We start from the raw sequence: 15289 nt of genomic DNA on the forward strand, positions 1-15289 counted from the left end.
GGTCCGCCCTGGGTGCACGCGCTTGGGGGGGGGGGGGGGGGATGCTGGCCCTGCTGGTTCCCTGCTCTCTCTGCCCCGGAACAGGTTACTTCCTGTTCCGGGGCAGAGAGAGCAGGGAACCAGCGGGGCCGACGCAGCTCCGAGCGACATGCACTCGGAGCGGATCGGCCCTCCCACAGGTTAAGAATGCGGTCCGGGGGGGGGGGGGGGGGGTTGCGCCGTGCTGCACCCGGGGGGGGGGGGGGGGTGCGCAGCGGCGACCCGCCCCGGGTATCATTAGCCCTCGCTACGGCACTGCCCATCTCACCTTATCAGGATAATCAGAGACAATATTGCTGCATGCATCTGAAGAGACAGTGTGCTGCCCTTTACGTTTCTTCAAAAACATGTTGATACTGTCTTCTTTCTTGCCAGTTTGCAAGAAATCTTGAGTGGCTGATTTACTGCAGAAGAGAGGGCTGCAACTGAAGGGCAGGATACGGTTATTGGTTCTGCAGGAGTTATCTGTAGCTTCTGACGGTGAATCTGCACAGGCTTCTGTGGAGTTTGGGGATCTATTATCTTCTTCCAGGAGCTCACAGGGATCCAAGGTGCTGTTTATGGATACAAATTTTGCAGGGTTGATATGTTCTACAACTTTTCTTGATGCACTGCTCAGGGCCTTACTGGGCTTGTTGTAAAACAGTGCTACCCAAGTGTGAAGTATAAGCTTCACTTCTTCCACATTATCAGGCAAATCAGGATCCCAGGGCCTAGAAAATTAAAGAATGACAATCTCTTTTCAAAACTGTGATTAATTCCTTATTTAATGACCCTTCTTCTCTCTCTCTCTCCCTCCCCCCCACCCAAAAAAAAAAGAGAGTACAACAAAAATATTCCCTCTGAACATCCCTAATATATGTGACCATCTCTGGGGAAAAGGTGACCAAAGTCTCCAGAAAAAAAAAAAAAAGTTTAAATGCATTACAACTTGTTTGCTCTAACAGAATTCAACAGTCCAAACCCCAACCTTTGATGTGAAAAAAAAAAAAAAAAAAAAAAAAAGTTAAACAAAATTCAAAGGTGTAACTTTTACAGACTGCTTGTTGTACCCGTGACGTGAAAAAGTGGCCACTCTCAACATTTTGGATCTGCGACTTTAGTCACCTTTTCCCAGAGATGGTCACATATTACAGCATACAGTTCATATAATGGAGGCTTTCCTTTTTATTGATCACAAAGAAAAATTTGACTTGGGAAAAGGACACAGAAATGTAATAGAGGTATGCTGCTAAAATGTTTTCATTTTTCTGTTGTATGTGGTTTACCACTTCATTTTTATGTCCCTCCATTGTAGAGTGCACTCATTTTTTTCATGTGTGCGAAATTGCATTTGGGTGTTCACTATTTTGATTAAGTGTGTACTAAACAATTAGTATGCAATAAGAACATTATAACCACACTGAACAACAGCACTCCTAAAATTTAAGAGCCAAACCTTTTACTGAAGGGTGGGGGGGGGGGGGGGGGGCACATTTCTAATGTTTTTTTTTCACTACACTACTTCCAGGCCTATTTTCACATAGCACATCTGAGTTTTCTAGCCCATTATAAACCATAAAACTGTGTTTATTTCTCTATTTATTACCTTCCTCTCACCTACCAACACCCATCCTGTTAGAATATCAATGAAATGCTTTGATGTCCCCATGCATACCCCCACCCTCCCACTCTGTCAGACTGTCAAAGTAATGCTTTGATGTTTCTCTTATATATACTATCTGCTAACACATTTGCTTATTTCCGATCTGACGAAGAAGGGCAACCTTCGAAAGCTAATCAAGAAATGTATTAAGTTATGTCCAATAAAAAAGGTATCATCTTATTTTCTTTTCCATGTTTTATTTTGTTTGATTTCTATTGATAACCTTAAGAGTGGACTAACACGGCTACCACACCTCTCTATTTAACATGTAGAACCCCAAAGAGTAGCAACATTCCATGTAGAATCCCAAAGAGTAGCAAGATTCCATGTAGAACCCCAAAGACTAGCAAGATTCCATGTAGAAGAAGGGCAACCTTCGAAAGCTAATCAAGAAATGTATTAAGTTATGTCCAATAAAAAAGGTATCATCTTATTTTCTTTCCCATGTTTTATTTTGTTTGATTTCTATTGATAACCTTAAGAGTGGACTAACACGGATACCACACTCCTGGCCTGAAGAGAAAGAGCTGGTCCTAGCTCTGGGAAGAAGGGAAGGGGGGGGGGGGCTGACCGTGGACTGAGGAGGAGGAGGAGGACTGACCGTGGACTGAGGAGGAGGAGGACTGACCCTAGACTGAGGAGGAGGGACTATGTCCATCTGGCTGTAGGGATAAGGGAGGGGAGAGAGAAGGGGGGGGGGGCTTCCCTGGCCGAAAGCTAATCAAGAAATGTATTAGGCTATGTCCAATAAAAAAGGTATCATCTTATTTTCTTTTCCATGTTTTATTTTGTTTGATTTCTATTGATAACCTTAAGAGTGGACTAACACGGCTACCACACCTCTCTATTTAACAGGTAGAACCCCAAAGAGTAGCAACATTCCATGTAGAATCCCAAAGAGTAGCAAGATTCCATGTAGAAGAAGGGCAACCTTCGAAAGCTAATCAAGAAATGTATTAAGTTATGTCCAATAAAAAAGGTATCATCTTATTTTCTTTTCCATGTTTTATTTTGTTTGATTTCTATTGATAACCTTAAGAGTGGACTAACACGGCTACCACACCTCTCTATTTAACAGGTAGAACCCCAAAGAGTAGCAACATTCCATGTAGAATCCCAAAGAGTAGCAACATTCCAAGTAGAATCTCAAAGACTAGCAAGATTCCATGTAGAAGAAGGGCAACCTTCGAAAGCTAATCAAGAAATGTATTAAGTTATGTCCAATAAAAAAGGTATCATCTTATTTTCTTTTCCATGTTTTATTTTGTTTGATTTCTATTGATAACCTTTAAGAGTGGACTAACACGGCTACCACACCTCTCCATGTAGCTCATGAAAGTGACTGGTCCTGTAATCTTATTTGTGGCATTTCTATCCCACATTAGCCCAAGTGAAACTCAGGTTCAAAGTGACTTACAATATATAAACATTACAGTTATAGGGCAGCACCTGCAGTTGCTCAAACGTGTAGTAACTCTAAATGATGAAAAATTGTAACTGAGCATGAATAAGAAAAAAAAAAAAGAGTAAATCAAGATGAAGGAAAAGGATGTAAGGACCATAGAAGAGATGGTATCTAAGGCTCTAATGTATTTATTTATTGCATTTGTATCCCACATTTTCCCACCTCTTTGCAGGCTCAATGTGGCTTACAATATAACAAGAATGGTGGAAATAGATTAGAAAATTGGCATTAGTGTAACATAAGGATATTGGGTAACATGATAATAGTATAATTCGGTAGTATTTTATTTTTTGTTACATTTGTACCCCGCGCTTTCCCACTCATGGCAGGCTCAATGCGGCGGGCAACGGAGGGTTAAGTGACTTGCCCAGAGTCACAAGGAGCTGCCTGTGCCGGGAATCGAACTCAGTTCCTCAGGACCAATGTCCACCACCCTAACCACTAAGCCACTCCTCCACTAGTACTATAACAAGCAGATACTGTAAGACAGTTCTGAATCTATGTTGCGTAGTTGTGTAAATTCACATTTGTTGATCTTTGTGGCGTGCTTTATTAAAGAGATGGGTCTTCAGTAGTTTGCGGAAGTTAATTCGTTCGTAAGTCGTTTTTATGTTGTGCGGCAGTGCGTTCCATAACTGTGCGCTCAAGTAGGAAAAGTTAGACGCATGCGTTAGTTTGTATTTTAGACCTTTGCAGTTCGGGAAGTGAAGATTAAGGAATGTGCGGGATGATCTTTTAGCTTTCCTGGCTGGTAAGTCTATCAGGTCTGACATGTAGGCTGGGGCATCTCCGTGAATGATTTTGTGAACTAGGGTACATATTTTGAACGTAATGCGTTCTTTGAGTGGGAGCCAGTGTAGCTTTTCTCGTAGGGGTTTAGCACTTTCATAAAAGCATGAGAACATCAGAATGAGGGTGAGGGTAAGGGTAAGGATAAAGGGATTTGTTATATTGACTTTCTGTAGTACAACCAAAGTGGTTTACATTTATTATATGCAGGTATTTTCTCCGTCCCTAGAGGGCTCACTTCTATTTTCTTTTCTTGTACCTGGAGCAATAGAGGATTAAGTAATTTCCCAGGGTCACAGGAAGCTGCAGTGGGAACCAAACCCAGTCTCCCAGGTTCTCAGCCCACTGCACTAACCAAGCATGTCATGTGACCCATCAATGCAACTCTACTAGACACATTTAACTTTGGGGTTCAGACTTACCCATGCAAAGCACGATTCACTGTTTTCTCCAAAGGATCAGTAGTGTATTTGCTGTCTAGGTCGAAAAGATACTCTGCTTCCCACGTACACGTCACCTTAAATGTTTCATTTGTTTTCTGCACAGTGCGTGACTGGGGTGAGCCAGTCTTCTGATCTGGATCACTGAAACATCTTCTGAGCTTTCTGTTCAAGCGTGCATGAGCAATGCTCTGCTGTCGTCGAAAGGGCATGACCCTTCCAAACACAGCAGAGCCTGCTTTAATGTTATGAACTTTGTATTTACTAGAATTCTGTGTCCCCTTTGAGAAATCGTATTTTTTGGAATGGTCCAGGAAGGGCAGGGTATATGAGTGCTCAAGAGAAATGGGGGAAACCGCACTGGAAAGAGAATTTTCTAATGTCACAAGAGAGGTGCCTTTCTTTTCTAGGGCACAGAAAGCAATGTTTTGTTTCAGTCCATGTCGATGGGCTGCTGAAGGGGACTTGCTAGATGCGAGATAGCCTCCCTTGCGCGGTTTATCAATTCGATGATATTCATGGTCAGAAAGAGTTCTGACAGGCTTCTCCTTGGGAGACCCACTATGTTCTGTGGATTTAACGGGCAGCACACCGTCGTCTCTGACAACAGATGGCGCAGTGCTAGATGTCACTGAACTCAGGGCCAGATCTGCTAAAAGATTTAGAGCATGGGATTCATAGTTTTCCCTGGGGGCACCACTGCTTTCTTCTTGCACTTCACTTCCCACACTTGTCAAGTCCAGCACCATGCCAAGCGTGTTTTTGGACCCATCATTCTTGCTGGAGGAGTCCTGGGCTAGCGTAACACTACTTTGGTTGTAAAAGTCACTTTTTGTTGGAGAGGCCTGGGCCACAGTAGATTCGCTCTTGCTGTGACTGTTAACACTTCTGGACGTGGCCTGAGCCATAACACTTTTATTCTGTTTGCTACTTCTCTCAGATGCTGGCTTTACTGTCGTCATGGAGCTTTGCTTGGTAGAATTATTTACGTCAACAGAAGCAGCTCGACTGTCAGATAAAATTTCCTTTCGTAGGCTACCAAAAGTTGCTTTTCTGGCTGTAGAACAAAAAGAAAATCAATTATAAATGTTAATAAATGTAAATGTATTACGATAGTTACACATCCGAACAACCAATGAACATCTAACCCTTCCGGAAGCTGCTGAAAACATACCTCTTCAAACAAGCCTACCCTAACAACCCAACTTGATTCTTAAACCTAATCCACATCCACATCACTAGCACCGCCCAAATTCCAATCCTCTCCCCCATGTATCGTATCGTCCTACTGTCCTAGTCTCTATAACTGGGTTATCTCTGTGATACTCTGTACCATACCTTGTAAGCCGCACTGAACCTGCTATCGAGCGGGGTATAAATGCTATCCTATATAATAAAACGCATCTCCAACATTCTGAAGCTGACTGCATGGCTGAGGCATTCCTGCTCTCTGTATCCATCTCCTGAATTGATATCACGTACTTCCGGGTTCGTCACAAGCAGAAGTGAACAACCACACGAGGTTTCTCGGCTTCAGAATGTTGGAGGTGCATTCTATTAAATAGGATTGGTCAGTTCCTTGACGCATAGGCAGAGCTCAGCGTCCTGCACAGTAATGCTCAGACACCAAAGAGAGGGGGGGGGCTGACACCAGAGAGGGGGGGGGGAGGTATCTCTGTCACACACACTCTCTCTCTCTCACAGTCAATGTCTTTCTCTCACTCTCACACACTGCCTCTCACACATTCTATGTCTCACGCTATCACATTCACTCTATGTGTCACACAGTCACGCACACGTTCTCTTGGTCTGATACACTCAGTCTCACAGAGAGTCTGTGTCTCACACACACTATCTGTGTGAAACACACTCTCTCTCTCTCACACTGTCTCACATACGCACTTGCACACACTCTCATTCTCACACACACACACTCGCACCCAGACTCTCTCTCTCTCTCACACACACACACACACTCACACATTCACTATCTCACACACAGTCACTCTCACATACACTCTCTCAAACATACACACTCCGAGGAAAACCTTGCTAGTGCCTGTTTCATTTGTGTCAGAAAAGGGCCTTTTTTTTACTAGTAAATAAATAAATAAATAAATTAAGGACTTTACTTAAAACATGCATACTTTTTATACACAACCTGCAAAAAGACTATGTAAAAGTTTGATGTTACTTTAACAAAGGTTGTGCTATTGACTTTAGAGATAACATTTTGGTGATTGTAATTGATGCTTAAATGTTGTAGATGTGACATCAATAAAAAAGTTAAACCATATACACAACCTGCATTAGGATTGCCAACTAGATCCAGATTTGCCCAACGGGGTTGACACCCCTGGACTTAACCTACTGCATGCAGGGACTTGTGGTTTTGATTTCCCCATTGGGATTCCCTAAGAAAAAAGCAAGACCACAAGTCCCTGCATGCACTGGGGTAAGCCCAGGACTGGATCAACCCCATTGGGCGAATCTGGATCTAGTTGGCAAGCCTAACCTTCACTTCTATTGTACATTTCTGATTGTGCTGATTTTCCGTCTAGTCCTTGCTCTCTCCCCTCCCGTTTCCTTGGACACTTTCAAAAGTTAACATTGTACCAAATCGCAGGCGTGGCCAAGAGATAACAAAAGGCAAGCTGCAGAGCACTTCAGTTACATGTCCTCTGAAGAGAAATTAACTAATTAACAAAAAGCAAAAATGAGGTACTTCTAATGCTTACATTAGGATTCAGGCTTCCCAGCTCATCCTAATCAAACGGAATGTCTTTAATTGTACCAATGTCAGTCACCTGAGGGGGGAGGGGGGACTGAAAACATCTCGCAAAAGCCAGTGGGCTAGTGGGAAAATTTCACTGGGTTTTGCTAGCTAACTTCAGAAGCAGTTTCTTTACTACAGAAGCTGAAACTCCTCCTCCCCCAGGCATGCATTGGACCATTTTTTTCAATGGGGGGAGGCTTATTTCTTTTGAGTCCTGGTTCAATCTGACCCATTTTTTAATCTGATGTGTCTTTTTTACTGATTCAATCAAAGTGGTTTATATTTTTATTATATGCAGGTAATTTCTCGGCTTCTAGTGAGCTCACAATCTTAAGTTTTTATACCTGGGGCAATGGAGGGTAGTAAGTGACTTGCCCGAAGTCACAAGGAGCTGCAGTTGGACTTGAACCCAGCTCCCCAGGTTCTCAGTCCACTGCACTAACCATTAGGCAACTCCTTTACTCCAAGGCAAAAAACTTACTTCCCCATGTCCCTTCAAAAAAAGATCATAAATAAAAAAGACCAAACTAAACTAAACTAAATTAAAGGTACTGGTCAAATGTAATAGCACCACATTCAACCTCTCTCCTCTACTCAAATACATGCAAGGTGCAGTGCCCCATAGGGTTCACGGAGCCAAAAATAACGTGGCGCCGTGCCCCGACGGGCATGCGCACCAAGCCCAGCGGGGGGCGAGCGAGGTGAGGGAAGGGACAAGCCCCCATCGCCAGAGGCTCCCCCGCTGGGCAACAGGAGGAGCCTCGGAGGGGCTTAAAAGCCCATGCTGAGAGCCAGGTCGACCTCTTCTGGTCGCCACGGCCAGCTGTGTGCACCCATCCCCCCCTCCCCAGTAAAGCATGATGTACACAAGTAGAAATTGTCGCAGCTTGGCCGGGGTACCAAAGCCGGTTAACATTTTGCTAGGCAGCTAGCAGCTGCGGTTACCATACAGCTCCCTTGCTGTGCGGCGGGGGGGCCCTGTTCAAGATTAGCCAGTCTTGTTAGTGCGGCGAACTCAGCTTGGGGGTTATTGAGCCTGAGGCTGAAAGTGGCTTGGTTATGCCCAGGGTTAAGATATGTTGTGGTAATTAAATAAAGCTGCGGCCAAGTTGTGCCAAATCAACAAATAACATGTGTGAAGTCTTTATTCAGTGAAGGGTAAATGCAGTAAGCAAGGGGCCCGAGGGGTCTCGGCTGCCTATGTTACTCAAGTACCTCATCCATTAAGGCCATCAGTGATTTCAATGCTATGCCCCACCCTAAATCCTGCCTGAAAGGGATCAATCTCCAATTCTCCTCCAACACTTCAACTGTATCACCACCAACGTTTCAAACATTTTCACCAAAAAAGGGAAATTGGAGAATGGACAGTAGCTAGCTCCCAAGTCTGGGTTGAGGGATTCTTTCTTCAGAGGAAACTGACAAGAGACCTTTCCCTCCTAAAGGATACCTCCATAATTCTCCAAATCGAACGCAACATCAACTCAGAAAGATATGTCACAAAAAAGAATGAGCACTCACCTTAATTACCTTAAAACTTTCTTTAACATCCAATTCAAAGCACTCAACACTCCCTGCTTTGCTCCTCCCCCCCCCCCCCCCCCCCACCAATTCCCCACTATTCATCTTCTTCTCTTTCCCTCCTTACATCCTCTCCTTAAAATCTACACCTTAGTACTCAATACTGAGCAGAATAAAATCTGGATCCAACCACTCCTTCCTTTTTATATACATCCTGCCAATTTCTTCACTATCCTAAACAGTTCCCTAGTTTGGTTCCACAAGTACGTTCATTCTACAGCTCCTCTGTATCTCTCCTTTCTTTTCTCCCTACACCCTCTTCTCAGAGAACTCAGTTCATCGGGTAAGTTACTCTTATCTGTGCCCTTTCCCTCCACCACCAACTCCAGACTCTGTTCCTTTCATCTTGCTGCACCACACGCCTGAACAGACTTCCTGAGTCAGTACATCAAGCTCCGTCTCTGGCCTTGTTCAAATCCAGGCCGAAAACCCACCTTTTGGAGGTTGTTTTTAACTCTTAACCCCTTATTTACCTGTCTAATGTTGTTCTTTAATCAGTCCCATAATTAAAAAAAACTCCCTGATCTCTTATTTATCCCTTTTGTCCATCCTGAATAGGCTAAACTCTGTTTCTTGCGTGTTGTGTACATCTTGTATCAAACATATAAATGGCAAGAGGCATACTCACTCGCAAATGCACAGTAGAGACCCTCTCTGTCCCGCCCCCGCGTCAATACGTGATGACGGGGGCGTGACAGAGAGGGAACCTGCGCACCTGCGCGTGAGGGAACCGATGTCGCCACCGCTCTCCCCCCCCCCCCCCCCCCCCAGGGTTGCCGCTACCGCTCCCCCCACTCACCCGGAGTCGTCGCCGCCGCCACCCACCCTCCACCCGGCCCGGGTACCTGGCTTCACTATTCAAACCGCCGGAACGCAGCACACAGCTCATCTGAGCTGCCCTTGGCCTTCCTTACCTGCCTGTGTCCCGCCCTCGCCGACGTTACGTCACACGAGGGCGGAACGCACGCAGAGAAGAAGGAAGGCCGACGGCAGCTCAGATGAGCTGTGTGCTGCGTTCCGGTGGTTTGAATAGTGAAGCCAGGTACCCGGCCCGGGTGGAGGGGTGGCGGAGGGGACTCCGGGGGGAGGGGGGGCGGCGGCGGCGACCCCGGGGGGAAGGGGCGGCGGCAGCAACCTATCCGGGGGGGGGGTCTTTCAACCCCCCCCTTCATTTACTAGCCCGTTTTTACGGGCTCAACGGCTAGTCACTATAGAAATAAGTAGTAGTAACAGTACTCTAATCATAAAAGAAATGTGCACACGAGGAACAGCTGTCTTACCTGGTTCTACCTGCTTCCTAACAATGGGTTGCTTTTTCCCTTTAGCTTGGCTTTTCATTGTTCTGGTTATCCTTTTATTGCTGTGTGAGACTTTTTTGCTGGATGGTTTCTGTGTCTCCTTTGGCTTTTTGATGCTTAGCCCTGAAGACCTATCTTCACATGATGTGCCTCCATTGGTGGAAATTTCTGGCTTCGTGTGCTGCACAAACTCCGCCGTCAGCACCTCAGCACCTAAAGAGAGGAAAGAACAGGAAGTCTATTTCCCCGTCAACACCATGTTACACTATTTTATTTAATACAAGCCGTAAAGCCCGTTACAACGGGCGACATTTCTGTTGTGCGTAATGTAATGAAATAGCCAAACGGGCAATATGTTTTATTTCTGAAATGTAAAGAGAGAGAGAGTGAGAGTGTGTATATGTGTGTGAGAGAGAGACAGAGAACGTGTGTGTGTGTGCATGTGTGTGTGAGAGTGAGTATGAGAGAGACAGAGAACGTGTGTGTGTGTGCATGTGTGTGTGAGAGTGAGTATGAGAGAGACAGAGAAAGTGTGTGTGTGTGCGTCTGTGTGAAAGAGACAGTGTGAGAGTGAGTTAAGAGAGAGAGAGAAATTGAGAGTGTGTATATGTGTGTGTGAGAGAGAAAGTGTGTGTGTGTGCGTCTGTGTGAGAGAGTGTGAGAGTGAGAATGTGTATGTGTGGAGGTGTGAAGAGAGACATAAAGTGTGTGTGTGTGTGCGTCTGTGTGCAAGAGAGTGTGAGTTGAGAGAGACAGAGTGTGTGTATATGTGTGTGTGAGAGAGACAAAGTGTGTGAGACTGAGTTGAGAGACAGAGAGTGTGTACCCCCCCTGTAGCCACCCAGCAATTCTCCTCTCCCCCTGCCCCCCCCTCTCCAGCACCCCGCTATTCTCCTCTCTCCCCTGCCCCCCCCTCGCCAGCACCCCGCATTCTCCTCTCTCCCCTGCCCCCTCTCCAGCCACCCAGCGATTCTCCTCTCTCCCCCTGTCCCCCCCCAGGCACCCACCGATTCTCCTTCCCTTCGAAGTTTGTTCCTCTGATCCCGCCTCTGACATCATTTTCTCTTTCTGCGAGGGCAGGACTTGAGGAACAACCTGGAGGGAAGGTCCAGACGGCAGGGCTTTCAAAGGAGTGAACAGAGACTCGGTGAGTGCCTGGAGGTGGGGGGGGGGGATGGGAGAGAGGAGAATCGCTGAGTGGCAATGACGGACCGGGCAGGCGGGTTGGGCGTTTGTTACAGACTGCCGTTGATCCACTGGTCCTGCCTCTATGTGCCACTGTTACTGCCTCTAACAACGTCGGGACTCGGGATAGATCTGTGACGTGCTGCGCTGTTCTGCACATGCGCGGCACGTCGGTCACTCTTCATTTATATAGTTGGATTTGATCTGATCTCATTTTATACAGTAATTGCTAACATTAACAAAAGAACATTTTCTGTGAATGTGCTATAAAATATGCAATCATACCCTCTCCTTTTCCCTCTTTTTATATATCTAGTACCCCTGAGGACATGCCCAAATGACACACATATCCTCAATAGCCATAGGAGCCAGCTTTTCAAAATGTTTGGGGGGAGGGGGGGGGAGGGTGAAGGAGAATTCTCAATACTGAGGTGCTCAAGCACCAAACACACAATTCCAAAGTTTAGTGGGGGGGGGGGGGGGGGGAGCGTGTCTTCCATGACAATCTCTGTGTCCACACTCTAGCTGGCAGAGGTCACCTTATCTTCTCCACTGGCCTTCACCACCTTGCCTCTATGGTGTTCCCAAACCTTGCTAGCTCGCCCTCTCACATAGGAAACTCCTGTTCTAGTTACCTGTTCTCCCTAGGCAAGCTTTACCAAACACACCAGGTGCGTAGCTACTATGGGTGGGCCTGGGTGGAAATTACGACTCAGGCCCACCCAGTTTGTCCTTATAGGTGCCAGTTAGGTTGCAGCTCAGCCACATGCATTTAGGCAGACGGCAGCAAAACAGCTCTCCAGTCTTCCACTCCTACCTGCCTAATTTTTTTTTTTTTAGTGCGAGTCCGCTCCAGATCAGGAAGTCAGCTGCTCTAGTGCCACTCCACTGTGCTCTGCTGCTGCTCTCACTCCGACTGTCGGTCAGCCTCACCCCCTCTAGCGCCCTCACGGCACGCATGCCAGCACCGCTGGAAAAGTCTGCCACCAGTGCCAGGGTTCCTCTACTGTGCCAGCAGTAGCTGGGGAATATGTTAGCCCTCGCTGGACCAGTCTTCAGTTCAGCCCCCAGCACACCCCCGCGGCACCACAACAGGCAAAGAAGCCAGCACGTGGAGCACAGTCTGCAGTGCTCCGAGTCTGCACCCGCACCACGTGCACACAAATTTGGGAAACTGAAGCCCAGCTTCCCAGGTACAATAAACATATATATATATATATTTTTAACATGTACAGTGTAGTGCTGGTGGTGGGCTTCTGGGTGGGGGTGGGGCTCTTCACTACCTAAGTGAAAAAATGTTATATTTAAATCATTAAATATACCTTTTTTCCCCCCTAGGCAGTGAAGAGCCCACCCTCACCCAGAAACCACTAACAATAAATTTTAATGATGGTTGATTTCTGGGTGGGGGTGGGCTCAGTGCCCAGGTGAAAATTTAAAAAAAAAAAGTTGTATATTTTTTTCATGTTGGTGGGTTTTTGTGTGGGGATAGGTTTTGCAGTGCTCAGGTTAAAATTTAAAAAAAAAAAAAAGTTTTATATTTAATGTAGGTGAGTTTCTGGGTGAAGGTGGGCTCTGCAGTGCCCAGGACATTAAAATACAGAAGGTTTTATATTTAATGCTGGTGTGCGCTTCATGGTGTGTGTGTAAGGGAGGGGGGTGAAGATGCCAGACTATGGGGGGGAGGAACACAAGCGTTGCCATAGTGGGACAGACCGAAGGTCCATCAAGCCCCAGCATCCTGTTTTCAACAGTGGCCAATCCAGGTCACAAGTACCTGGCAAGATCCCAAAACAGTACAATACATTTTATTCTGCTTATCCTAGAAGGAAGCAGTGGATTTTCCCAAGTCCATCTTAATAATGGCTTATGGACTTTTCTTTTAGGAAGCTATACAAACCTTTTTTAAACCTACTAATCTAACTGCTTTTTACCACATTCTCTGGCAACGAATTCCAGTGTTTAATTACATGTTGAGTAAAGAACTATTTTCTCAGATTTGTTGTAAATTTACTACTTTGAAGTACTTGCTGAATTTTCAAAAGCTACTAGACAGACAAAACTAGATTCCCAATTTCTTCTATATCAAATAGAGGCAAATAAATCTTATTTCTGGCACCTACATTTGGGAAATTATTTGAAAGTAGTGATTTTTGTCACTAAAGGACTATAGAGTGCACTTTGTCAGTTACAGATTGCATTAATCTTATAACAGTGTGTAAAAGAAACTTGTTCATCCCCCCAAATTCCAGCACAACTCTCCCTTCCCTGCAGCCACCCCCCCCCCCACTAGAAAATCCAGTAAACTTCTACTTTCCCTGTAGCCCCTCTATTCCCAGAAATCCAGCACACCATTCCCTGCAGCCCCCTCCTCCTCCCAGAATATCCAGCACACCTCTTGATTCCCTGAAACACCCCCACCTCCTCCCAGAAAGGACAGCACACCTCTGCCTTTTAATCCATCATCAATCTCTTTCCCCCACCACCACTGCAGTGCATGCAGCTTACATTTAACACAGGCAGTCTGGGGCCTTCCCTCTGCCGCATCTGGCCCTCACATAAACAGGAAGTTACGTCAGAAAGGGCCGGATGCAGCAGAGGGAAGGACTCTCGAGCGCCTGTGTGAATCACGGGACGGTCAGAAAATGTACGCTGCAAGCACTGCAGTGGTGACGGGGAAGGAGAAGGAAACGGCAGCAATCCCAGACCTGAAGGAAAGGCAGCGAGCGATGATGGATTGTGGGTGGCCGGGTGCACCATCTCTGGGTGGCCCTCAGGCAAAGGTGGGTGGGCTTGGGTCCACCCGTGGCTATGCCCCTGCCACGAAGAGTTAAGAAGCAACCACAGTCCAAAAGGTTAGTAACCATTCATCAAGAAAGGAAGCAGATGGATTTCTACAACACTACAGCACCCCAGTAACTGCCAATCAGACCCAGGTAGCTGGGCTCACGGACCTTGGCTCTAGCATGACTTTCTTATGATCAGAGCTAGTGTCGAAAGATTATATTCTTCCAGAGTGCACTGCAGATGTAGTGTTAGACAATGGATCCAGAGAGACTGTACCCATTGCTTGAGTATACCTGGATTGGGGTACCAAGCCCGGATACAAAGAAGTAGGAATAATGAAAAACATGCCGGCACCAATGCTGTGTGGGACCAACATGGGTCCAATGAACATTACCCTTGATAGCAGAGCCAGCGTTTCTGCTATAGTGACCCGTAGGCACAGGCGGCACAAAACAAAAAACAAAAACGGAAGCAGCAGAGACCACCTCTCCAGTTCCAGATCCTGAGCCAGTCCAGTAGAACCAGCTGACCAGGAGTCAGGAGGAGGCGCTTCAGTGTTTCCAGCAGAACTAGCTCCTGAGGTGATCGAGACCGTGAGTACACAGAACAGCCTGACTTACCTGACACACCTAGTGATCAGACTGTTGACCCTGGTTTGACAGAGTCACCAGCTATGGACACTGAAATAGGTCAAAGAAATGCTTTTCAGGAAGCACAACACTTCGACCCTGACCTGGACGCCCCGCCGCAGAGGGCTGGTCAGCCAACTGTTGACACTCGTAAAGACCATATCCCATGGAAAGGGGGCTTGTTGTATGGAGAGACTGATCCCATTGATCCTAGCAGGCCAAAAGCTTATAGCGCCTAAAGCATACCGAGAACAGCTCCTACAGGTTGCACATGACCATTCCATTAGCACGACATCAGGGGGTGACATGCACATGCACTAGACCAGTGATGGGCAACCTTTTGAGCTTTGTGTGTCAAAATTCGCCAAAAAACCGAGCATAACTCGGGTGGTGTGTCACTTCGAGAAAAATCACTGCCCCGGGCCCCCCCCCCCCGAGATTCGCTGCCCACCCGAGGTCGCTGGGCCCCCCCTCCACCCGCTACCGGGCCCGGAAACGAACCTTAAAGCCTCCTTTCACGTCGCAGCAAGCAGCAGCAGGGCAGACCTCTCCTCCTTCCTTCTGTGCTCTGCCCTCGCGGACGTTACGTCAGGTGAGGGCGGGACACGGAAGGAAGGAGTGGCCTGCCCTGCTGCTGCTTGCTGCGACGTGAAAG

The 15289-nt window shown here is 46.6% G+C and overlaps 1 protein-coding gene across 1 annotated transcript in view; it reads right to left on the bottom strand.

Annotated features, from left to right (window-relative positions):
• Window positions 1-15289, bottom strand: part of TASOR2 (transcription activation suppressor family member 2) — a 164933-nt gene that overhangs the window by 25619 nt on the left and 124025 nt on the right. Inside the window, exons 15-17 of the mRNA XM_030215595.1 lie at window positions 10016-10246; window positions 4361-5435; window positions 308-752 (exon numbers count right to left, since the gene is read on the bottom strand). Coding sequence (XP_030071455.1) covers window positions 308-752; window positions 4361-5435; window positions 10016-10246 — 1751 coding nt within the window. The remainder of the gene's footprint in view (window positions 1-307; window positions 753-4360; window positions 5436-10015; window positions 10247-15289) is intronic.

The sequence above is a fragment of the Microcaecilia unicolor genome, chromosome 10, assembly GCF_901765095.1.
Source record: "Microcaecilia unicolor chromosome 10, aMicUni1.1, whole genome shotgun sequence".
Taxonomy (NCBI): Eukaryota; Metazoa; Chordata; class Amphibia; order Gymnophiona; family Siphonopidae; genus Microcaecilia; species Microcaecilia unicolor.